Source organism: Electrophorus electricus, chromosome 10, assembly GCF_041902795.1.
Source record: "Electrophorus electricus isolate QZ-2024a chromosome 10, ASM4190279v1, whole genome shotgun sequence".
Taxonomy (NCBI): domain Eukaryota; kingdom Metazoa; phylum Chordata; class Actinopteri; order Gymnotiformes; family Gymnotidae; genus Electrophorus; species Electrophorus electricus.
This window is the reverse complement of record NC_137506.1, coordinates 29,535,846-29,560,678: the sequence shown is the minus strand read 5'-3', so window position 1 is coordinate 29,560,678 and position 24,833 is coordinate 29,535,846. Positions and strand designations below refer to the sequence as shown.

The 24,833-nt window shown below is 47.6% G+C and overlaps 2 protein-coding genes across 15 annotated transcripts in view; both read right to left on the bottom strand.

Moving 5' to 3' along the window:
- The window catches only part of stard9 (StAR-related lipid transfer (START) domain containing 9), a 28,556-nt gene extending 16,297 nt beyond the window's left edge, over positions 1 to 12,259 (bottom strand). For 5 of the 11 annotated variants that reach the window (XM_081722067.1, XM_081722069.1, XM_081722072.1 and 2 more), the window contains exons 1-11: positions 7,873 to 10,339; positions 2,710 to 2,826; positions 2,583 to 2,615; positions 2,432 to 2,490; positions 2,134 to 2,246; positions 1,294 to 1,436; positions 994 to 1,061; positions 732 to 829; positions 450 to 638; positions 226 to 323; positions 53 to 130 (exon numbers count right to left, since the gene is read on the bottom strand). In XM_081722067.1, the coding sequence (XP_081578193.1) occupies positions 53 to 130; positions 226 to 323; positions 450 to 638; positions 732 to 829; positions 994 to 1,061; positions 1,294 to 1,436; positions 2,134 to 2,246; positions 2,432 to 2,490; positions 2,583 to 2,615; positions 2,710 to 2,826; positions 7,873 to 8,163 (1,287 nt within the window). In that variant the 5' untranslated portion in view covers positions 8,164 to 10,339. The other 6 variants (XM_081722071.1, XM_081722076.1, XM_081722077.1 and 3 more) reach the window with 6 other exon arrangements.
- A 138-nt stretch (positions 12,260 to 12,397) lies between these two features.
- Positions 12,398 to 24,816, bottom strand: cdan1 (codanin 1). 4 transcript variants are annotated; one of them, XM_027004848.3, is made up of 28 exons: positions 24,676 to 24,816; positions 23,263 to 23,945; positions 22,852 to 23,049; positions 22,570 to 22,760; positions 22,348 to 22,458; positions 22,189 to 22,267; positions 21,957 to 22,077; positions 21,743 to 21,852; positions 21,528 to 21,644; positions 21,328 to 21,403; positions 21,031 to 21,236; positions 20,754 to 20,886; positions 19,348 to 19,491; positions 19,044 to 19,210; positions 18,880 to 18,961; positions 18,655 to 18,744; positions 18,301 to 18,355; positions 18,052 to 18,185; positions 17,676 to 17,779; positions 17,384 to 17,533; positions 17,191 to 17,254; positions 17,029 to 17,107; positions 16,728 to 16,933; positions 14,260 to 14,367; positions 14,064 to 14,127; positions 13,804 to 13,964; positions 13,520 to 13,627; positions 12,398 to 13,405 (listed from the first exon to the last, which is right to left on the bottom strand). In XM_027004848.3, exons 1-28 carry the CDS (start codon positions 24,751 to 24,753, stop codon positions 13,313 to 13,315), a joined length of 3,912 nt encoding a protein of 1,303 aa, XP_026860649.2. In that variant the 5' UTR covers positions 24,754 to 24,816; the 3' UTR covers positions 12,398 to 13,312. The 4 variants fall into 4 exon arrangements, with proteins under 4 accessions (XP_026860649.2, XP_026860651.2, XP_081578205.1 ...); XM_027004850.3 differs by having other exon boundaries at positions 21,555 to 21,644; XM_081722079.1 differs by having other exon boundaries at positions 18,655 to 18,961.
- Positions 24,817 to 24,833: the final 17 nt, after the last annotated feature.

Genomic DNA, 24,833 nt, shown 5'->3' with positions numbered 1-24,833 from the left:
TGCTTTTATGGTTGCTAAATGTACGGCCGTGTTGGCGCAGGAGGGCGAGTACCATGGAGAAGCTCAGCAGCATGCTCTTCAGCCGGTCGATCTCCTCCCGCAGATCCCTGATCAGTCTCACGTTGGCGTCCTGGGAACAAAACAACAAAAGGCGCCGCACCTCAGTTTCTCGTCAGCCACGCGCGTCACCGGCGACGGGAATGAGGGAGAGCGGAAGAGACGCACCTCGTTGACTCTGGGCTTGTTTACGATGTTCCTGGCGTGAGCCGCGTAGCGAAGGGTGCCGAGGGTCTCGTTGTAGCTGCTACAGGAAGGAGAGACAGCTGTAGGGGGGTCAGGGCAGAGAGTCGGAGAGTGAGGGGAAAAAAAAACGAGACAAGGGTACAGGCCGCGCATCCTAGTTCTGAGCAAAGCACACTCATCAGCCGCAGACGCAATGGAGGACTCACTTGCGATCATGATGGTCTTGGAGTTGCCGCCCAGGCTGTCCTTGAGGAGCCAGGTGAGGACGGAGTCTCGGTAGGGGATGAAGCAGAGGCGACGGCCGATGCCGGACAGCGAGCTGGACTGGCTGCCCTCGCCCTCGCTCAGCACACTGTTGATGCTCTGACTGCTGCTGCACATCTGAGAGTTCTGGGCTGGGGTGGGGCAAGAGGTTAATGGAGAACAAGAAAAAAAACAAAAAACAGAAAGAAACAGTGCGTGGAAGGATAAAGCAGCATGTCGTATACCGAGGGCAGAGATAACGATGCCCAGAGTGACCAGGGACTTGTTGATGTTGGCTCCTTCGGTGATGCGGTCTCTGCAGTACTGTGGGTCTGCTCTCTCGCTGACAGGTAACAAAAAGGAGGCAACAGAGTTTGATCACTATTAGCCAAGAAAATCCACTAGGGGGTGGTCTGAGCATAGTCTCATTTGCAACAAATGACAATGATCTGGTTGACACAGTAATTAGCTGTGGATGTAAATAATGGATGTAAACAAATCACCAACCTGCCAGCCAGATCCACCAAGTTGATCTTGCTCACTATTTCAGAGGGGAGGTTATTCTCTAGAATAGCCTACAGAAAGAGTTTATCCCAGAAAATGTGTTAAGAGCACTTCACAATGAAAGATGTGTTTGAAAGTTAAATTAGGTATTTTTATTAACCGTTTGTTCACCTTTCAAATGACTGGGAAAGAAAAGCTAAATGCTACGCAGTCACGTGTAACTTTTTTTTTAGTGGTCACAAGGGAAAGCTCTGATTGGAGCTCAGCTGGTGTTGGGGGTGGGGATGGGTGTGCGTTTTGGACCTGTGTGTACTGGATGCTGAAGATGGCATGTGATCGGCTGCTAGCATCATGAACATGAGTGGCTGCTGTGATGCGGTTAGCAATGCCCTCCTCCAACAGATCTACTGCCTGCTTGTAATCTGACACCACATGCTGAGAGAGACCTGCAAACACAAACACACACACGGTAGAGATATGAAAATACTCTCATTATTGTCTTGCTTTCCCTCTTAGTCAGTCGTACTGACTGTTTCTTGTGGATAGTGTTGCCATCCTTACACCCGTAACCTTGATTCACGGAGAAAGATAAATAACACTGTATTCTGGATATTGTCAGTCATTTTACTAAAGGGATTTAGCAATTTAGCCAAGTTTGATTTAAAGGTCTAGTAACCTAGTAGTCTCGAGGAATGCGCGTGTTAGAAACAGACATGCGAGCTGTGTGTGTGTGTGTGTGTGTGTGTGTGTGTGTGTTCCACTGGGCTTCTTATAGCCACAGGAAAGTGAGATCACTTCCTCTGCTATACTGGGATTTCTCCTAATACACACAATAACTGGATGCTGGATGCCAGACAAAAGGAAAGGGGACAGATGAACAGAGACGGAGACTGCAACGACTGAGTTCAGCTGTGACTCAGTATAAAAACCCTACATGCACAATTACCAAAAAAACTCAAAATACACAAGCCTCCGTCAGAGGCTCTCATGTGTCTAAAGCTAAAGGCAAAACAGCCTTAGAAGAGAGTACAAAAGGTGAGCAAACAGTTCAGCTGAAAGTCTCTGGTTTGTGGTTTCCTCTGGGCTTGGTTTCAGCAAGAGAATTACTCCGAACTAAGACGGCCATGCTTAGTAAACTCTCACCCTGCACATAGGGTCCCTTTTCTGGGTGCTCCCGCACGCGCAGGGAGGGCGGCTTTTTCTGGTTTGTCCCTCTGAGAAGATCACGCACGCGTTCGTTATAGATCTCTGAAAAACTGGAGGAGAGGAAAAATTTTTAAAAAAAATATATTACAGTAGTGTTCATGCAAAGAGTCTATAAACCACTCTGACACACAACAGATGCAATCACAAACCCATACAGGACTGTGGAGTCTATAAACCGCTGTGTCATACATAACAGCCTAAGTCACAAACACATACAGGGCCGAGGAGCCCTCACCTGATTTCAACTCTGCAGTTCTGTCCATCAGGAGAGTCGATATGAGATCTGAAAAGACCCTGAAGGACAGACACATAAAATCAGTAAAAATAACCCTGCTACGACAGGCGCTATAAAACAAGCCATATTCCGGTTTAGACTGGAGACCTACTCGACAGATCCTAGGCGTCAATCCAATAGAATCCTACACAAAGAGGAAGTGATCAGTGATCATGCTCTGCTCCTTTCCACACTTAGAATAGCTGTCTAGCAGGCCAGCAATGCACCAGGGTACTCACTGGTGTTCCCATCATGGTGTAGGTCTTCCCTGAGCCTGTCTGCCCATACGCAAACAGACAGACGTTGTAGCCCTCGGCTGCCCCAGCCAGCACGGACACGCCCAGGTCCTGGAAAACCTACGGCAGAGAAGGCTGAGAGTGACCCTCACATACATGCAACTTAGTCAGCTACTTCCGCAGCTGTATTGTTGAGAAGCCAAACACACATGCAAAAAAACCCAAATAACACTACAATCAGTTTCTTAAAAAAAGGGCCAGGAGCCTCTGTAGAAATGGCTTGCAGTCTTGGAAATCGTGGGAATAATTGCACCAGATCTCTGAATCTCACAGTGAAACACAAGCTTTACAGGTCTGGATAGCATATGGGCCGGCAGAGTCCTGTGCTGTGTACTGGGGAAATGAGCGAGCGAGCGAGCGAGAGATGGAGAGAAGCAAGAACACGAGTGACCCAGAAGGGCTGGCAAGAGACGGTGATGGCAGAGCGACTCTCTGAGCCAAGGATGCACCCCTTACACACGCTGCCTGAACAGAACAAACACATGCACACACATGATTTATGGACACACACTAGCCCTGAGTAACCAACATCCTTGGAGTAAAAACAACCTCTGCCATATAGCTGACAAATCCTCCACTAGAAGACTGAACAGATCACTTGTGTATTAGGAATATTTCACAGTTAGAGCGAAATGGGGGGGGGGGGGGGGGGGGATGGCATACTTTCAGACCCATTCATTATACACTACTAAAAAGATCAGTACTGACACTGTACACTACTAAAGATCAGTACTGACTCTGGACACTACTAAAGATCAGTACTGACATTGAACACTACTAAAGTCTTAGCTTGACATATAAATGCCAACCAAATCATAGTGACACAGTGATAGCTGTGGCATGGCACAGCATACGTGAGCACATTGACATGCTCATAACAGGCCTTGGAAAGGCAGGGGCAGTTCGTCGACCTTCAAACCACTGCCCAACCCTCTACCTTCCCTGCTGTGTACAAAAGGCGTGGGTAGGTGTATGTATGTATGTATGTATGTGTGTGTGTGTGTGTGTGTGTGTGTGTGACACTGAAAAATCTGGCATCACCGCCCACAGCAACACTCAGTCAGTCAGCGAAACGAGAGGTGCTCTAAAGCCATTGTCAAACTGGTACTTTTGGCTGTAACACGACCGAACTCCAGTCCTCGGAGCTGGCCGGGGCTGCCTGCAGGTAGACGTAATGTACGAGAGCCGACCGGCACACTGGCTGCGGGGAGGGGCAGATTAGCGATGACTGAAGGAGCTCCCGGCCCCCCCCACGCTCTTAATTAGACTGCACCGACTCCTCCGCCCTCCACCAGCCAGGGGCGTATTAGAGGAGTGCGTCTGAAATCGCACTCGCCTCATGCACAGGCCTCTCCTGTTACAGCACCAAGAGAAAGGGAGTCTTCCGTATCTAACCCATAACTTCTGCAGTTCATCACAGCCCACAGACAAACGCGCTCACAGTATGATGGCAGAACTGCACGCATTGCTCAATACAGCTGGTTTAATACTCTGCTTAGCTGTATGCGTGTCCTGCATCGTTGCGACAAGCCTTGTTTTCAGGCTCCAGGTAGATCCAGTGCAACAAAGCACATGACTGGTGCTGTGTTCAGTCTGGAGGGCTGGCTGTTCCGAGGCTGCAAAGCCAACCTGGGGGCAGCCCAGCATCTGAAAACAAGCCCAGAATTACTTAACACTGCCATCAACAGGAAGTCCATGTTCCTCAGATCTGGGGTGTATGTGTGTGTGTGTGTGTGTGTGTGAGAGAGAGAGAGTGCAGGCACATTGGAACATGCAAGGAAATCCATCTGAAAACAAATGGCACAGACAAACAGCTTAGATTTTTTGTTCCCTCATTTTTCTCACCCTAAACAGAAGAAAGCCAAATGCAAACTGGGCTCCAGTGCGAGAGTAAAGCAGAAAACAGTCGTCATTTTGGAAGGGAAGTAGAGAGCTAAAGGCTTTAAACCAGTGACAAAAGAGAACAGACTCTGAATGAGGGGGAGTCGGTCAGGGAAGGGCGAGTCCAAAAGTGGGTCAAAACACAGAACTCAAGGCCAGATGGCAAGATAGGGAAAAAACATCAGACACGCTGCAGTTGTGCATCGGTAAAGCAGTACGAAGACTGAAGCTCAGGCTGAACGGGATCATATGGGTACGATGGGAGCACATGAGCAAGCGCAAAAGGGAGACAGTGGAAGAAAGCAAGCGAGATGGTAATCTCTCAGTAAACAACCGCTGGAGGTGTGGACCGGGTCCGCAGCGGAGAAAGACCTGTAATCACGATGCGCCGTGGGCTGCAGGGAGGAGACCAGGCCCGGGGAAACTCCTGGATCCCTCCAGGAAAACTTACTGAAGCATGTCCAAGGCAACCACCAGTCCCCAACCACAGCCTACTCTCGTAGTAGTGAAGACGGACAGACTTTTCTCTCTCTCTCTGTCTGTCTTTTATGGTGTCACTCTAGAGCACAACAACAAGGCTGGTTTGCCAGACACTGATGAAGCATTTTCTTGGATTAAACTGCCATGGCAAAGGCAAATCAACATTAGAACGCATTTTTTTCTAGGTTAAAGCTGCCTCTGTGAAACTGGCCCAAAAATGTGCTGGAGGAGAAAGTTCATGTAATATCTGCGATAACGAACATGTCCATCCTTTCTTACCAATCGTATCAGGTCACGTCAAAACTGGAAGGCTGTATAGAACAATTGACTACTATGCACTACTAAAGATCAAGCCTACAAGTAACTACATGAAACCAGGAGGACAGGTGTCAACCCGATACGACTATTGTGGAGATGTAGAATTGACCAGTTGACCTGGGATTGTAGGTGGGCCACTAAACCTTTGGTATCCTTTCAGATCACACCGCTGCAAGTTTTAAGTGATACTTTAACTTTTAAGGATGAGCCGAGTCTGAACTCATGCTTACTCCTTCGTGTGAACCAGGAAAACAGGAACACAGGCAATACACCAATAAAGCTGGGGTGCGTGCGTGTGTGTGTGTGTGTGTGTGTGTGTGTGTGTGCACGCGTGTGTGTGCCTGCATGTGTGCGCGCGCATGGGAGCAAGACACTGGAAAGAGTTCACTGGCAGGAATTCAACTTGCCTCTCATAAGTCAAACGGTCACAGAATTTTGTAGGTCAGATATGCATGGTTGCATGGAAAGGGAGAAGAATGGGTATTCTGGGGTCTCCGGTCAGCCTGGTCTCCACTGCAGTCCCTGGGCGAAGGGGGGAGGGGCGATGGAGAGAAAGGCCAAGGAAGACTGTCCTCCTCCTCCACAGCTGGGAACGCGGTGGACCGCCTGCAGCAGCTCCAGCGAGCGAAAAAGACTTCCACGGCCTGCTGGGAGATTAAGGCTCCATGGAGAAACCCTGCCACAGCGTGTTCCACGCCACGGGACCCACGCAGCCTGTGGAGCTGCAGCTAAAACTGCTAGGCTACAAAATGGGTCACTAAAAGCAACTAAAGCACCGTCCATGCTCCCTGTAGTTCTAGCAGGACTATCTGCGATCTGATTTGCGTTTGGTCTTAGGAATCATGTCAGTTGTTGAGAGACTGCCACAAATTGAAACGTCAGCCTGCAAAAACGCAGACCAGAGCAGCCGGGGTGACGACAGCACTTGTTTGAAAAACCTCCCACTAGCATGCAATATGCACACAGAGTGGCTATTCTTTTAAGTGCAGCATGCCATACAGACAAGAAATATCAGGAGAATAATCAGACTTCACACTGAATCCAAAGGAAGTGAGGGAGGAGAAGAAGAGAAAGACACAAGGAAAAAAAAACAAAAAAAACACAAGAGCTGACTTCATTTGGAAAAGAAAACCAGCATTGTGTGCCGGCTCTTCACCGAATGACGTCCACACGGCGCAGCCTGAGCGTGAAATATCTGTCCCTGAAACAGCTGGACTTTTGGCTAGAGACGTAAGGGGGGGGCCTCCGGCGGACCCCAGCCCCTGCCTCTCCACTACACCCACCGAGCGCTCCACCCTCAGCTCCGTTTCTCAGCCTGACTCCGACATGGCCCTTCCCCACTGGCAAATCCGCGTGACGCTCAAACATCTGCCAACATGTCGATATTCACACTGAAATCGTCAATTTCAAGCTGCCAAACGAGGGACTTAAAGACAGCACAGTGAGGCGCGTCATTGGATCCCTCAGCTAACGCCGGCACGACAGCTGGCTTCCATTACTCCGAGGCCTAGTACCAGCCCCACCCCCTCTGCCCATCCTTCTCTTCCCCCTCTCGTTCCAGAACCAAATATCCACGGACCTTTCCAAGGGCCTGCCTGCTGCTAGAGACCAGCTCCAGCTCCTAAACAGACCCCCAGCACAGCCCAGCAGGTCGGAATTCAGGACAAACGTCAGGAGCCGAAGCTGAAAGCAATTAGCTTTTCTCAACATTGCACAATCGCAGACATGAAGTCGCTAAACAGATTACGATTCAGTCTGGTTTTTATTCTCCGGCACTGTGCGTAGATCCCGTTGTCTTTTGTGTTTGAGTGGATTATGGGGCATATCTTGGGAATGTCCAGATTTAGTGCGTCGAATCTTCCTCCCTCCCACGGAGCCCCACAAAGCAGTTGCTCTCTCTCACTGGCCGAGGCCGCGGCTCGCAATGGGGACGGGAGATGCAGGCATCCGCTGGAAGCCCCGACTTGGCAGAAGCGAACGACAGAGAGAGAAGGCACTATCTGAACTGGATGCCTGCTGCCATCCGTTGTGTCTGGGCAAAGAGAGTTCTGACTCAGGCACAGCGCACAAAGGGTCGTCTGAAGGGGAAAGCCTAAGGGAAACGCGCGCAGATCTGATCATCAGATCAGAGGCAGTGCAAGTTCAAATCAAACTACAGAGCGCTGCAAGCATCCAAGACCCCTGGGAGCCTGGTGAAGCCACCACGAGAAACGCGTCTGTAAAAAGGCGAGCGTTTGGAGTCCTCGGAAGGGAAGCGCTCTGGCAGGGTGCTTGCGTGTGTCCAGAGGTTTTGGCTGCCCTGTTGTCCCAGACTGGCTCGGCTGGCATGCACTGGCCTCCACCCAGGAAGTGCGGGAAGCTTAAAGCCGCTCAGCAGCGCGCGAGCGTGGCGGGGGTGGGTGGCAGCAGGCTTAAGGTGGAGCTTACCTCCTCTTGCGAGGCATAGTTGGGTGCCTCTGGGTTCACAGACCAATAACAGTAATCGAAGGCAAACTCCAGCAGCCTCTGCCTGCAGTCGCCTGCAGCTTCCGCCCGCCCGTCTAGACGCCCGTCCGGCTTCGGAAGACGATAGAGATGGACAGATACACACAGAAAAAGACAACCAGATATAGAAAGTGCAATTGTACAAACGTTAGACAAAAGAGAGCAAGTAAACAGCCAGGACTCATATCTAGTCCAAACACAAATGAGGTTTGTTTCACATAGGAGAGCTCTCATTCAGCCAGTATTTGCTAGAACACTCTTATCCTGCAATAGTGATGGATGATGAGTCTTTTAATTGTTGACCTGATGAATGAAAAAAGCTAAACATGAAATCTGTTGTTTGGCCTTTGCTCCGGGGGCCAAAACTTGGAATAGATCATCTTATGGCAAAAATGTTCCAAGCCACTGTAAAGCTTCATAGGAGAAAAGACTGATTTGACCATACATGAACGTTACTCTGCTGATATCATTATTCCTTTACTGTCAGCATAAAGTGGTAACACACATGACCGCACAATATGCTGACACACACACTCCTCAGCACTTTATCAGCTCCATTACACAGGCCTGAGCTGCATCTCCAGGTGTATGTGTGTGTTTTATTGACATGATGCCACTGCATGCCAAAACAGCAGGAAAGGGAGCATGCAAAAACATGCCCGTGGAGAGGCCCCCTCCCCGGCTGCCCAAGGCAACACGGTGTTTACAGCCACAGTACAGTACTTTCCTGGCTCCCCTTGGTGCGAGTGACCTCCACGCATTATGCTGACCCACAACCTCATAAATGCACTGGGAAATTTAGACCTCAGTTTAGCTAATGCACGGCTCTGTTCTACTCACGATTTTGGACTGATTCGAATGAGGCCATGAATACTACTAGGTTCTCACTCGGTCAATATGCAGTAGGTTTGGACAGTTTCTCTGGACTGTGGTGATCCATGCAGTGAGCCCCAACACAGACACAGATCCCAGCCAGAGTCAACATGCTGAACTATGCTCTCTTCACCTGAGTCAGTTGCATTTAGCTGATGCTTTTATCCAAAAACACTTACAATTGTGACTGAGTACAACTTGAGCAATGGAGGGTTAAGCCCCTTGCTCAGGGGCCCAACGGTGGCAATTTGGGAGCGGTAGGGCTTGAACCAACAACCTTCTGATTACTAGTCAAGTACCTTAACCACTGAGCTACCACTGGCCCGAGCATTGTTTACGGCTTACCCTCCAACGCACAAAAAGGGTACAGACCCAGTCAAACGCTGAATCAAACAACTTGCGTGCGTGTCACTTTCTGTGACTGCAGGTCTTCCAATTATTAGGCATTAATACCTGTAATCCCATCGCTCACTCTCTGTTGTCCTACATTCACTAAACGGGTCCGCCCGGGATGAGCGCGAGCCAGAGTCTTCGTTTTCATTTCCCACACTAGCAGCGGTGACCAGATGTGAGACGTCTTCCCTTTCATTAAGCTATTAATCAAGTGAGCGGTAAGATATTTAGGTCTCTCTGATATTTACTGCGTAGATGATGAGGAATTAAGCTAATAATATGCTGAGCAGACCTGTTCTGTGGCAAGGCTTCAAATTCCTTTTTTTTTTTTTTTTTTTTAAACCATTAATCAAACCTGAGGCAAACTACAAAGAAGGCCTGCTTACTTTAGTTGCGAAGCTGTGAAACCTGTTTATTTGGATCTTGTAGCGCTCATATTCATTCATGTGTATTTAAGCATTAATTGCTGGTATTGATAGAGCATATATGAAATAATCACCCATTATCATCTATGCCAATGACCCAGAACGCCACTGTTCTAGTCAAATCACTGCGTTTCTAGACGCACTGCGCATTAATGCTCCAGTAAGAAATCATACATTTGTATTTTGAGCAGTCTATTGGAAATATCAGCAGAAACAGACACTACTTTGCAGTCTCTTTAGATAAATCATTCGCTAGCATGATTTTACTGGTATTTGACTGTGTATGTGCAGAAGCATTAATGAAGCGGTTATGTGGGTTTGGATGGTCAGCCTCGGCGCATGTTCAATAAACAACACAATCATTCAGGAAGTGGGCAACCTCTACTGTAAACTTCCTGTTTCTGAGATTCACTAAAATTGACATTCCAGTCTTCCTTCCTCGCCTAACCAGGTCTTTTAACACTAGACATCTGTATACACAAACAACAACAACAACAACAACAACAACAACAACAACATCCCCCCCGCCCACAAATTATTTTGATTTAGTTTTTATTCAGTAAATAACTTATTTAAATATGTAGATATTAAAAAACAAGATATTTATCAATATTACGTATATGTATTGCACTTATGGAATCCACGAAAGACTATTACTGTCATGATTGAAGTCTACAACTGACATTAAAGCATGAGAAATACCGTGAAGGGCCAGACCACCAAATTGACTTACCTTAACATTTTTTATTCTCACCACATTGTCCTCCACCTGTACAGCTATCCTCCCTCCATCCACTCTCTCCCTAAAAGATAGAAGCAAAAGTTTAAGGACTGTCTGAACAGTTTTCTTGAACCCAAAACTAAGACAAAGTTGATCATAAAGTACTATACTTAAACAGTTTAAATTGAATACTTTTGACTTAAATACTTTAAAAAAAAATACTTTACTTAATACGTTCTACTAAAAAGGGCAATAAATCCCTATTTAGTTTGTGTGATGCAGACTGAAATGGAAAGCAAAACAGTGAGAGACTGCTGCTCTGGGATTCCTCTCTCTCCCAAAGTAGGTCAAACAGGAACGGCAACAGATCAGCCAAAGAGACAGCTGCGAAAAAGCAGTGCATGTGTGTCTCAGCAAGAGACAGAAGAGTGAGGACAGCTGTGCCTGCACCCCAGCTGCTCGAACCTCTGAAAATGATGCAAGGGAGCGAAATCTGCGGCCAGCGCCGAGTTGTGCGAACCTGGAGGCATTCGATAATTGTCCAATGCCTAAGGTTTGCCAGGCATCTCATGTGGTGAGGACCCATTTCACCCTCCCCAGCTGAGGCTCTCTCTCTCTCCCCGCCAGGCCCAGATTCAGGCCCTGCCCAAAAACCTCAGCAGCCAGCCCGTGCATCTCAGACAGGGTGATGTGGGGAAACTTGTTTTGAAAGTGCGCACGCATTAAGGGTCTGGATCATTGTACACTTGCTATGATGTTTTTTATCTCCACATTTATAGTCGGTGTGTACGGGAATGTGGCAACAGGAGAAACATGAATTGATTGTTTTACGTCAACCAATGCAGGATTGGGGGGGAAGGGGGGTGTCGTGCTGTCCGCCGTCTTCTGCAAACTGGTATAAACCCACGCTCATAACAAAGATATCTTTATTGGCATGGCAGGAACAGTAAGCTATGAGATCATCCTTTGTTATACACACTTTGCGAGGCTATTTAAAAGCCGGACAGTCAAGCCAGAGACAAAGGCCGGGGCAGTAGCAGCATGTGGTGCCTTACATGTTAGGATTTTCCATACATCCTCTACTCACACCACCTTCCCTTAAGACTCTAGTCCATCTGAACGCAACATACTGCTGTAATTTGGCTCATGCTCGTGGGTGGGGAGGAAAGTTCTACTACAAGAGCAATATTTGGCAACCCCAAGTCTGGCTTTTATGGTGCTGTTAAGGAGCTGAAGGAAAACACGTGTTTTCCATAAATTGTTGGCGCAGCCTGTAGATTGCTCCTAAGAAATTAGACATTTGCTTAGAGAACAGTTAATGCTTGTTATCTTTAACCCTAAGAAAGCCGGAACGCAAACCCACAAAGTTCGTAGGGAATGAAGATTACTGTACAAGATAATATTCTGCCTCATTTAGTCCACACCCAGTCTCACATCTGCACACCTTACAGAAAAGTGTCAACAGTTTTTGTTTGTAGTTGTACAGCTTTAACCAGAGCAGATTAACTAGCTCCGTCAGCTGGCAGGGAACGAGTCGAGAAGTCCAATTCCCACACATAGCAACACTACAAACAAATTACAAGAATTACGTTTGTCAATAAAATATAAAAACACCTCACTGGTCCATATAATACACAACGTAACAACATTAGTTCCTTCTTACCTTGAGTTCGGAGGACGAACTCGAATCGCGACTTTTACGTTTGCCATTCAGTTAAACCAGGACGGGGGGAATCGCTGGATTTCAGTGTAAGGTTGGAGTCCATGTAGCACGATCACATCCAAACTAATAAGAGTATTATCCCGACGAACCGGGCGCAAGCGATGGCAAAAAGTCATGCCATTCATCCAAGCGCACACAACTGAGCTAGAGACTTCCTGTCGTCTCGAGTGGAGGAGGAGAGTAGGAGGGGGGAAAACTTAAATAATTAAATAGTTAAATAAATAAATAAGTTTGAAACGCTGGAGGCGTTTTCCCTCATCTAAGAGCACCAACTTGGCGATTGCAAAATCCCAGGCTGTTTTCAAAATTGCAGGCATTCTTTCAACACACAACTTGAGCCATGTACATAAATTTATTATATTCAATACGTTTGACATTAATGTTGCAGTTTAAAACCAGCCATTATAATTGTCCAACATGAACCAAGTCCTTTAAAAATGCATCCAAAAGCATTCAGAGCAACAAAAGCCCCCTCGAACATACACACAGAGATGCAGCTAACTAGCAGCGATTAGTAATTATTTTTGTGGTTAAAGCGCAATCACTAACAAAATAAATAAGTAGGGTGCAATGCTGCAAAGTAATGTCAGAAGAGGCCTTTTGCATCTACAGAGCTTTCTGATATTTGCAACAGTAAGAAATTCCAATCTATAAGCTATAAAACCTAGCGTGGAAACCCAGCAGGAGCAACGTCTGGATGTGTTGTATCCCTGCACTTCCACTTTAAGGTGGAGCTGATGGGGTCCAGAGGTGTTCAATACAAATGACAAACGCTTCCTTTTAAAACCTATTTTCAGAATCGTCAACTTTACTTCCTAATTTCGGTAAAGTTATTTCTAGGGAGGGCGCGGGGGATCTAAACGGGTATATAGATGGAACTTCAGAAGCAAAAGTTTTACTGCACTGAAGTAATAGCTAAGCCTCTATCCTATATAACCGAGCTGCTCAAAACCAGAGACGAAAGTACATTGTACTGTGAAACCACGTGTGAAGCACTGAGGTTATGCACCACATGGGAGGCTAGGGGCATTTAAGGCTTCACTCAGTGAGGGCATGTTAAACAATGTACCCTACTCACTTTTGACAGACAACTACTAAGTGCTTCTGGAGTTTCGCATACTCTCCACATCATAAATCGAGTGCTTAAAACCTTTTTAAAACACACAACAGCTTCAGTTGGTCTTGCTCCTTCGCTTTTCCGCATGCGAGTGTTTCACGTCTCGTAGTGTTGGTGGCGACCTCTGCTGGTCACTGTGAGACCTGCAGGATATCGCCACGTTGTACTGAAGGCACTGGTAAAGGAGACGCCAAAGAGAGCTTCTGAAACCTCTCAATGGATTCCTACAGTAAAACAGGGAGAAAAGAGATGGTTTCTCCGATATCCTGATGCAACCCTGAACATGGAGTAAACACAATGCTGGTTTGATTTACTGTATGTATGTATGAGACCATTACCACTGGCCAGGATAACTCTGACATCTTTGCCCACTGAGAGCCTATTTCTTCCTCTTTCAGAAGATGTTTCTCTATGAGCAATTTAACCAAGAGCAGGTAGTGACGCCTCTGAAAAGACAGATGAAGAAAGAGTTATTCAACCTGTTCTACATGACCAGTAACCGTATGTATAGGATGTATATTAGATGTAAATGTATCGGATGTAGAAATGTCCGAGCTTCTATAAATCCAGACCCACTGTCAGAGGGGTAAAGTGAGGTCAACTGTGGTCAGTTTGCGGTCACCTGCAATTCACTGGCATTGAGAATAGCAGTGATGGTAGCTTCACTCAGGAGGATGTGGAAAGGTATAGGGCCAGAAGGAGTATGAGCCCAGAGGAGGACAAACTCATCCAACAGAGACCTCACAATCTCTGCCGGTGACACTAAGGGAAGGTCTCCAGATACTGCACAAACACACAAACATGCTCAATATTACCCAGGACTACTTGCTTTCGCTCAGTTTATTACAGAGCTGCTCACAGCTCAGTTCCACAGGTGATCACCTAGTTTGCAGGCCAGCAGCACAGTACAGCGCAACAGCATCTGCTCAGCCACTGAAGACATGAACTGCAAACAGACCAACAGGAAGGAGTAAATGATGAAGTAAATGTTTTGTCTCAAACATCAGAGAGAAAGAAATAGACAGGGGGTGCACATGCATAGAAAGTGAGTGTGTGCGCGAGAGAGAAGTGACTGTACCTTTCTGCAGCTCAGTGTTTGTGCCACTTTATTTAGAATGGAACAGATGTGCTGAGCCGTGAAAACCTCCTCTTCAGACCTAGGCCCTGTCGCAATGCTCAGCACCTCCTGAAACACGGCAAACATCATTCCCTGGATAATTACGTGTCTGCCTATGTTCACGCCGTTTGTAAAGTGTGGAACCAGATACTGCAGAACACTGGACCTGTTGTATGCTATTGTTTCAAAAAAAAAAAAAGTTTAAAAAGACCAAAACAACTCCACAACTCTCCCACCACTGGGCCGATCTGACCACAATCTTGTACACCTTACTACTCTGTACAAACCCCTGGTTCAAAGACAGCCACCAATCACCAGGACAGTGAGGACGTGGTCACCTGAGGCCATGAAATCACTGCAGGGATGTTCTCTGTGAACATCACGATCAGGACATCAAAGGGCATAATATGCATCACATCAACTTCTGTGTGGACTCTGTTGTACCCCCAAAGACCATCCGATGCTTTCCCAGGAACAAGCCATGGGTTATGAGCAACTTAAAATCTCCCCTGAATCAGAAGAAAAAAGCCTTCTGGACAGGGAACAGGGATGATATGAGGAGGTTTGCAAACGTAGCTCGAAGCAGGGATTAAGGAGGTTCACACCTCACCTGCAGTGAACAATCCTCTCCACCCACCCACTCAGGACGAGTCCAACAGCACCACACCTGCATTCACTGCCGAACAGGTGAAAAGCTGAAGAAACTCAAAACAGGAGAAAGCTGCAGGACCGGATGGCATCCAGCAGCTGTGCAGAATTCTTTAGAACATTTTTAACCTGAGCTGCAGCCAAGAAAAATAGTCCCAGTCAGTTGGAAAATATGTTGTGTGCTTCCTGTCCCCAAGAAGAAGCAAACAGTTGCGCTAAATGACTGTCAGCCTGTTGCTCTGCAGTCTGCGTATGAGGAGGACACTGGAGTGGACGACACGTTCATCTACCTGCTAGACAAAGTGTACTCCCATCTGGACACAACAGGCAGTACTGTGAGGATCATGTTTTTTGATTTCTCCAGTGCATTCAACACCATGCAGCCAAGCATCAGCTGATGCAGATGGATGAATCCATCACCTCATGGATAACAGACTGGTCGTCCCCAGTTTGTCCCCAGGCTGCATGGTCATGCGGAGCACTGGAGCTTCTCAGGGGACTGTATTAGCACTGTTCCTGTTCAGTCTGCACACCTCAGACTCAGACTCCAACTCATGCCATCTGCAGAAATTCTCAGATGACACAGCCATCGTGGGGTGTACCAGGAAGACAGGAGGGTGAATACAAGAAACTGGTAATAGACTTTAGACTGGTGCAAACTGAACCAGCTGCAAATTAACATTTGGAGAATGTAGATGGTGGTCAACTTTAGGAAGTCCAAACCTCCTGTATCATCAGTCACCATTGACAGAATGAATGTTGAGGTGGTTGGTACCTAAAAGTACCTCGGTGTGCCCTTAGACAACAACTTAGACTGGAGTTCTAACACCTGAGCAGTGCTCAAGAAAGGTCAGAGTCACCTGAACTTTCCAAGGAGACTGAGGTCCTTTGGGTCTGTTGTTACAAGTGCCATTTTCTATGTTATGTGCTGGGGCCGCAGTATCAATAAACTGATAAGCAAGGCTGGCTCTGTTGTAGGAGTCACTTTGGAGGCAGTAGCAGAGCAACAGACCATTAAAGACAACATCGCATCCCCTGCATAGAATGGCTGAACAACAGAAAAGCACATTTAATGGCAGACTGATATAGCTGCACTGTGGCAAAGAATGTGCGAGATCTTTCCTCCCCACTGTGATAAGATTATATAACAAGTCTCCGTTCTGGTCTCCTGCTCTCTGCACTGTGCTGAGCTACACCTTCACTTTCAACTTTGCACTTTAGACTGAGTACTGTGATTGCAGCTGCTCTTAGAAATAATCTCCCGAGTCCACCATCCCATACGTGTATTAGTGGAACACCGGCTGATGCTGCTCATGTGAATACCTCATATGTATATAGACACATCTCGCTCCTGTAACTGCTGTTTCTATTCACTTTAGTGATTTTATTTCTAGGATGCTGCTCTAAAACAGCAATTCCTCTCTGGATCAATACTGTTATCTTCAGGCCAAAGCTCATTCATTTACTATGCTGAAATTTCCCATAAAGACATTGAAAACAAGTACTGCTCAAAACCTTTCAACAGTAGTTTAGTCATCATTCCTATTGTTAGCCATTCTTAATTACAGATAAACAAGAGTTTTACAGCAAAACCAATGGAATCGGGTTTAGTTTTGCATGGCACTTTGTTTAAAAGAATATTTGATAAAAATGCTCATTTAAATGTATATTTAAATATACTTTTGAGTACTGAAGCATTTCACTTATTCAAATATAACCCCTAGTACAGCAGCCCCATGAGGTGCATTAACTATTTATTTATTTGCATTTCCTGCCTGTACCTTTATCTCAATGATGACATCTGATGCCAGTGGAGCTTTGTGGGTGCAATCTGGGGGGCATGCGGACCCCGCATCCTGCCTTGATGAACTTCCCAGTGTCTGCCGACTGCTAGCTCTGTCCGAGTCTGCAGAGTCTGCGCTGGCAGGGCACGGCACACTCCTCGTGATCCGCTCAAAACTGCTTTTCCACTCTCTCTTTATCAGAGCTGGGAAGAAGCGCATTCACACAGAATTCATTCATGCAGTGTCAGCAAGGAATGTACTGGCAAAATTGCTCCAGCCAATCCAAGGGCTTGGTTACTTGTGATATTGGAGGAGAGCCAGTTGCAGGCTTTCTCTGTGGCCAAGCGTGTGGTGATGCTCTCGGCTGTTGTCAGGACCTGCAGCAGACATCAACTCTACTTATGAAGTCTTGGTTGATTGCTGCAACTAGTCAGAATGGGAACTGTAAAAGACTACTCACAGCATGTGAGGTCTCTTCAGGCAGAAGAACACTGACCGCTCTAGGAGCATTCTCACCGCAAAACCTGGAGCAGTGCGCGCGCATAAACACACACACACACACACACTTCAAGACAAATATCTACAGAAAAATCAAACAGCTTGCCATCCGCACATATGTAATTGAGCAGTGTCGAGGTGACTGGGCTAATGACCTGGTGGCTCTCTCCAGAGCCTGCATGCCTGCGTCACAGAGCTGCGCACAGAGAGAGTCATTCAGCTTGGCCGCACAAGCGCCCTCGGAGGCCAAACCGTCCCGGAGAGCATTCTCTCCGCCACGTACCAGCTCAGATACCAGTGTGGCCCTGATGCACGCGCGCACACACACACACACACACACACACACACACACACGTATACACATTACACAGAGAGAAAGACGACAGCGAGCTCCAACATACACTCACGTACAAAATGGACAATATGAAAGTGCCAAGTAAGACTGACTTGATGTGTTTGACACAGTTGGAGCCGACTCTCTCTGCCACGAATTCCACAGTACGCCTAAGCGAAGGAGGCTGGTTATGAAAGAAAGCCTGCTCCAGATCCAGCTACACAAAAAGACAAAGGCTGCATTCAGATGGTATGATGCTTAAATCCCATCTGTCATTTTTTTCCTTAGCAAAACTGGATGAGTTTGTTTTTAGATGTTAAATGTGGATGCAAGAATGTTTTCCAAAATCAGAAACAGTCGTGTTCCACCCAAGCACTAAACCAGGATCCTGCTGCTCCACCGCACTCCAGCACCTTGTGTTTAGCACTCAGCTAAGCACCTGCCACCCCAGTATAAAGCACCTCAACACTGCGGGGCTGGTAGTATTACATGCAGTTTCTGCTGGGAGCGAGTGGTGGAGGGCCCCGGGAGCTCCGCAGATGTGGGCGTGATCTTGCGGATCAGGCCTCCTGCTTTGGATGCGCTCCCTGACACGAAGGCAGCCAACAGCTTGCGAAATTCTCCTAGCAAACCAAAGTTGAACAAGTTTGCAACAACAGTTAAATATATAAACAATATTTTCAGCCAGTACTGAACTGCTCATCAGATCCACAGTCAATACTGAACATCTCCTCTCACCTAAATACGGGCAGCAGGTATAGAGCAGTTGCTGGTCCAACAAGGGCAGATTGTCCTGAGAAACAAACACATGACATTTAAAATAAATGAATCAAATAATTTTTGTCTTTTGCAAGTTTCACATTACTAATATGGTTCTTCAACCAATGTAAAAAACAAGCATGCTAACAGTACAAAAACCTTTGTGAGGCTTCATTTAGTACCCAATACTTCCACTACTTCTACATATAATGGTGCTTCTCTCACACTCCTGTCACTGAACTTCACTGCATATTAAGACTTCGTTGAAAATATCAAGTAGACTTTATGGTAATGAAGGAACATGTGGTTAGTGAAACACAGGCATTTACTCACTAGTCCTTGACTGCTAGTATGACTCTCCAAATCCTCCAGTTCATCTCTTAGGTCCACGCTAAAGAAGAGGTCCTCAGGGAAGACTGGGATCTGAGAGTGAGAAGGAGCAAGGCAGAAGGAGAGAGTAAGAGAGAGTGTGACAGAGTTAGGGGATGGGAGGGAATGATTTAGTCCTGATGTGGAAAGCTGCTGTTCTTCAAGCCACATCAGTGCAGTGTGTTTGACCTGAAAAAGCCAGCCCAGCACTGCCATCAGAAGAAGATGATTCATGTAAAATTGCTCTCCCCCTTTACCCAGCCTCAGCTGCCTGGGACACACAAACGCACACGGTTAGGACATCTGCAAACGCAGGGTTCAGGATTCATTTTGAGTTTTGTGCTTTGATGAACCTGTAGAGCTGCAGCAGCAGGCACAGGGCCGTCCTGTAGCAGGGCAGAGATGGGCCGGTGTGGTCCAGCATGGAGAGGAACTCCACCAGCCAGGGAACAGTCAGCACAGTGCGCCTCCTGCGCACACAGCTCCTCAGCACCGCACAAACGTCCAACACTGGAGCACTCTGAAACACACGCCAAGTGTTCAACCTCCGCCCTTCCACGCATGCACCTTCTGGCAAACAGTCTCGCAAGATGAATGAACCTCATAAAACAAGTCAGTCAGTGAACAGGCTTTGTTCTTTCGTGATCTGGAGTGTACCTTGCTGCGGAGAGCGATGGCGGCCTCCTGGATCTCTTTGGATGGAGCCTCAGATGTCTGGTAAGGCATGAAGGAGATGAAGCCCAAGAACTTAGCAAGCAGTCGAGCCACGAGGAGTACCGAGGAGAATCGCTGCTTCTCATCCTGCAAAGAAAGAAAGGGGTGAAAATGGCAGTTGTTCCTATTCAATAACAGTAATATTATTATTAACAACAACAACAACAACAACAACAACAACTTCTATAAGATCAAAGCCATAAGCATGTATGCCCTGTCAGTCATCAGATACCTAGCAGGCACAACAAGATGATCAAGAGAAGAACTGGAAGCTGCCGACATCAAGACCAGAAAACTCCTCATAATGTATGGGGCATGCCATCCAAGATCCAACCTCCAAAGGCTGTACACCAGCCAGAAGGAGGATGGAAGCGGTCTACAAATTGTCAGATCCACTGATCAGCATGAAACGCTGAACATCCATGAATAAATCCAAGCAACGGCCCCTGAGGATGAGCTGATGGAGTGCCTCAAACAGATGGGGGACATGGTGACCATGGGAGCAAAGGAGGTGTCGTGGCAGGTTAAGCCCTTGTATGGAATGTACCACCGCCAGTCAGTGGAGGTGACTGGCAGACAAGACTACCAATGGCTGGAAAAGGCAGGAGTGAAGGACAGTACAAAGGCACTAATCATGGCAGCACGAGACTAGGCACTACGTCGACTGAAGCAGGGGTGTGTCACACTAGAGAAGACCCAAGATGCAGATGGTACGATGGAGCCTCCGAGACAATCTAGCCCCTAGTAGCAGGATGCAAAATGGTGGCAGGGATAGCACACACTGAGAGTGGCAACCAAGTGACAGGGATCATATACAGGAACACTCAAGTCCATATGGAAGTAACTACAGAGAGTGGAGGTGAACAAACAAGGCATTACACTCCAGATCTAGACAAAGATAAACAAGGAGTGGTGAAACCAACCAGACATCGTGGCAGTGGACAACATGCAGAAAACAGCGGTGGTGATAGAAGTGGCAGTCCCAAGTGATGGAAATATCCAAAAGAAGGGATATAAGTAACTGGAAAAATACCACGGACTGAAAGAACAAAGAGAAAATATGGAAAGGGAGCGCCAAGGTTGGAGCAGGTTGGAGCAGCTCCAACAGATCCCAGCAATGCCCAAACTAACCTCAGTTCAGAACGCCGTAATCCTAGGAACAGCACAAATATTGCACCGTACCCTGAAACTCCCAGGCTTCTGGTAGAAGGCCCAAATGTGAGAATAAAGATATGACCACCCACAGGGGTTTGAGGGCAAGACAAAGAAAAAGCCCTGTAAATCCACACATACATGTATACAGACACGTAGTTTCACTATTCAGCTTCAACAAGTCATGCGGTTCCAACCTGCTGGTCCATGTCCCCGCCTGCCTCCTCCGCGCCCACGGCTGAGGTGGCCTCTGTGCCCAGGATAGACACCTCATTCAGCTGCAGCAATTGCTGACACAAGCCGTCCTTCAGGTGCTGGTTCAACTGACAGCTGGGTCGGAGATAAGAACGTGACACTGTGTCATCAAACCAGAACTGAACTCTGAGCCTGAAAAGTAAATGCTGGATTCGGCGGAATCACACGCGCTTCTGGACAAAGGATGTGAACTAAATGCATGACTGCATGTAACCTCACCAGCTGGCTGTCTGCAGGAAGTCTTTAAAGAACTCCTGGGGTCCGGGGAAAGAGGGCGGCGGGCAGGGTCCGCTCGGGGCCTGTGGTTGGCTCAGACGCTCCTGCAGCCTCTGCAGGCGCCCCAGACCGTCGGCCCCCACCACGCCCAGCAGGTCCGCGTCCGGGGCATCTCCAGGAGAGCCCGGCGCCCTGGGGCCCTTGCACATCTAGAGCGAGCAGCACGGGGAGTGCATGTCGGCCTACGGCAGGACCAAAAAAGGAAGGGAGCAAGTGGGAGGGAAGGCCCTCGAGACTCACCTGCACCAGCTGCTTTTGGAAGAGCCTGGCAAAGTGACAGTGGTTTCCTGCCACAGTCAGCTGACTGACCATCGCCCTGCAGGATGTAAATTACACGAGACGGATGTAGCACGGGGCATAAGTAACGATTTCATACTGGAAATCATTTAAGAGATTTTTTTATTTTTTTTTTACAGCATACTTATGGTGGTCCTACTGACATGTTAGTAAACCCCAGCCACTCACACCTGACTCTGTGGCCCAGAGCCGCCTCAAACTCCCAGCCAGGCTCCTTATGACAGTCCTCCCACTCTCTCAGGAGCTCGTAAAATATATCTCTGTAACAGAATACAGGTACAGCATAGCACATGGTCAACATGCAGCACTATGTTTCGCCCCTTCACAGGATATTGTCTGAGTCTCTGGTGCACTCTACCTCTGCTTTTTAAAGATGTGGAAAGCCTTGTCACTGCTAAAGTTGGCACGGTTGTCAGTGGATGGCTGGAACGGCACTGAATGAATGAAGGTGTGGGCATCGGGGAGCACCTAGGAGACAAAGACCAAAGCACCATTCCTTATACTTTTAAACGCTTTAGGAAAAGGTCATTAGAACAAAAATAACAACGTTAAACCATTAACGAATCGCAAACCTTGGCTGTGCTGGTGTCCTGAGCTTGTACTAGGCGATCTCGCAGGGCTGGGGAGAAAGTGCCCACCCTCTCGTTCTCCACCAGGAGGCGCAGCGTGCATCGGTCCAGGTGCGAGAGCAGCCTGGCAGACATGGGGGGGGGGGGGGGGGGGGGGTAGAGAGACAGAGTCACTGGGCCAATCAGGACACAGAGAACAGGGGACTGGCAGTGAGGAAGGGATAGGCACACTCACGCAAACTGATTCTCCAAAACACGAACCGCAAAGTATACACAGCTGTGGACATCTCGCAGATATGCTTTCTCCAGAAGGTCTGTAAAAGGACACAGCCAAGAGAAGACTGTGAGCCAACTGTAAGTAATAAGTGGCAGATGTACGCCCTGGTACACCAACCTGTGTTTCCCCCACCCACAGTGGGACACTCTTCTGTGGGTGATGTGCTCCTTGTGGTGAGCAGCTGCAGCACAAAGAACAGCTCCAGGAACACACATGGCACCAGGTTCTCTATCATGCAAAATAAGCATAATCAAAATGACAAACCTGCAAAAAAACATCTGTTAAAACTCAAATCTATATCACCTTTTTGATCAACTGCACCACCTGGTGGCAGCTCACCTGAAATGCAAGCACAGTACACCTCAGCTAAAAGGTTAAGCTCTTGTGCATGGGTCACTTTGGAGGGGTCAGGGCAGGGTGCCTGGGCTTCAGGAGTGACCTTAGCCCCAGGGCTAACCGCTGGTTTGGTGGGGGTACAAACACCCACGGGAGGCTTCAATGGGGAGCTGCACTGCTGTGCAAGCTTAGACCTGAAAAACAGGACAGACGGCAGTAAGAGAGACAATCAATTGAGGTTCCGAGGAAAGGGAAGAGAAACGGCTATAAATGTCTTCCATATACCTTTCTTTCTTCAGCAGTTCCCTCTCCTGTTGCAGACAGAGGGAACTCCCAGCTGGACTCCCACCCAGGACCTCTGGGATAGAGGGAGGACTGCAGGGCTGGCTGAGAGGAGTGGAGGTGAAGCAGCTCTTAGGTTTAGAGTTGGGGCGCTCTGCGCTGACCGGTGTCGGGTTGATTCGACGAGACGGTTTAGTTGCACTGGGGGGGGGGAGATGATTGAACCAACACTGAAAAAAAAGCTTGCCATAAAGTTGTAATACAATACTTGTAATGTCTCAGTACTTGTACTTCACAAATATACCAAAACATACCTCAATCTCAAAATTGAAAAAAAAAAAAAGTGGGGAGTTTTTTTTTTTTTTAAAGAATATTTTCATTTTCAGAGAATGAATTAATTTTCAGATGACTCACAGAGGTGAAACATGGGATGCCCCGACTGGAGGGAAGTCCTCCAAGCTGTTGAAGTTCAGCTCTACTTGTGTGGGTGGTGACACTGGCTCACTAATCCTCCCTCCACCTCTGCCCTTTCTTCCTGCGCCATCCCACCGACCCCCCTCGTCCAAGTGCCCGCTACGAGCTCCGGCCTGCCGGCTTGCCGAGGTCGGCCCGTGGGGCCCGCTCCTCCGGCGGCCTCGATGCTGCTGCGTGGTGGGACTTGGCTGGCTCTCTGGGGGTGAAATCATAAAGTCAGCAAGACGGTGACGCTGGGTGAGACGCCGCTCTGAGGGCGTGTGCCTCGGGGCAGGGCTCCATCCGGAGGCGAACATCGGACTGATGCCGAGGTCCTGATTGCTGACCGTCGAGCTGTTCCGTTCGCTTGAGTTGTCTGGCCGGGGTGTGGAAGGATCTGATGAGAAAAGCTGGACTCGGCTAGCGCTGCGTGACCCGTGCCCCGCGGATGACCTGTTTGCCCGGCGCTCAGTAGAGGAGCCCTGGGCCCCTGAAGACCTGATGCTGCTGGGTGTCTTGGCAGGAGTGGTGGCGCCATGGGACAAAGTTCTGCTGCTCTGGTCCCTCAAGAAATTCAGAAGGAAAGGCACAAACTCTTGCTTCCTAACTTTTAGCAGCAGATCTTGATCATTGCCTGTGCATTCCTGTCATAACACAAAAGAAAACTGAGTTTGCACAAAACACATGCCATACTTTTTTGGATCCAGTGACTTTCAATCTTGGACAAGGGGCTCCACTGCTTTGCACAGTACTGTCTTATACGTGAGCACACGCAATTAAGGTACTCGGCTAGTTACAAAGCCCTTGTGTTGAGTCAGGTGAACTAGAGCAGGGAAAACTAAACTGTGCTGAGCTGTAGAGGTCCAGAGCTGGAATTGAACCCCACCCAAAAAATTCACATGGAATTACAGAATTATAACTATCTAGATTACAAAAGCGTAACAAGTCAAATTTACGACGTAAATAGAAAACGATAGTATAGCTATCTAGCTACGTTACCACTAAGTCAGCTAGCTAAGCTATGTTAAACAACTTTAAGCAGCGCCAAGAGCGCTAAGCTACAGCTAGCCTTACAGAAATATTCACGAATCCCCAAAACTGGTAGTTCAATTCAGGTACTGTTTTTGCTCCTCTAAAGGTCTGTCTCATAATATAATATTCATCTCATATATATATAACATATATAATATTTGCTATGTAGCTAGCTACCTATCTACTCGCTAACCTAGATAACCTACTTGCTTGTAACATAATCTAACTAGCTTTATTTAAAAACTAGACAGCTTTCCCCCTGCTATGCGATGACAGTACCGCTTCATTATATTGCAAATAAGATAACAGATGTAGCTTGTATATACACTATGAAATCCTCACAGTTTGTCCTCTAAGCCACGCCAAGGCCCGGTATAACTCAACTTCTCTTTTAAGCAATGATTCCAAAAGAGCCGCCATTCTGCACTGCTCGACGTGACACTGGATACAAGAAGAACGTCAACAAAAAACACGTTCTTTCAAAATAAAAGTCGACGCTC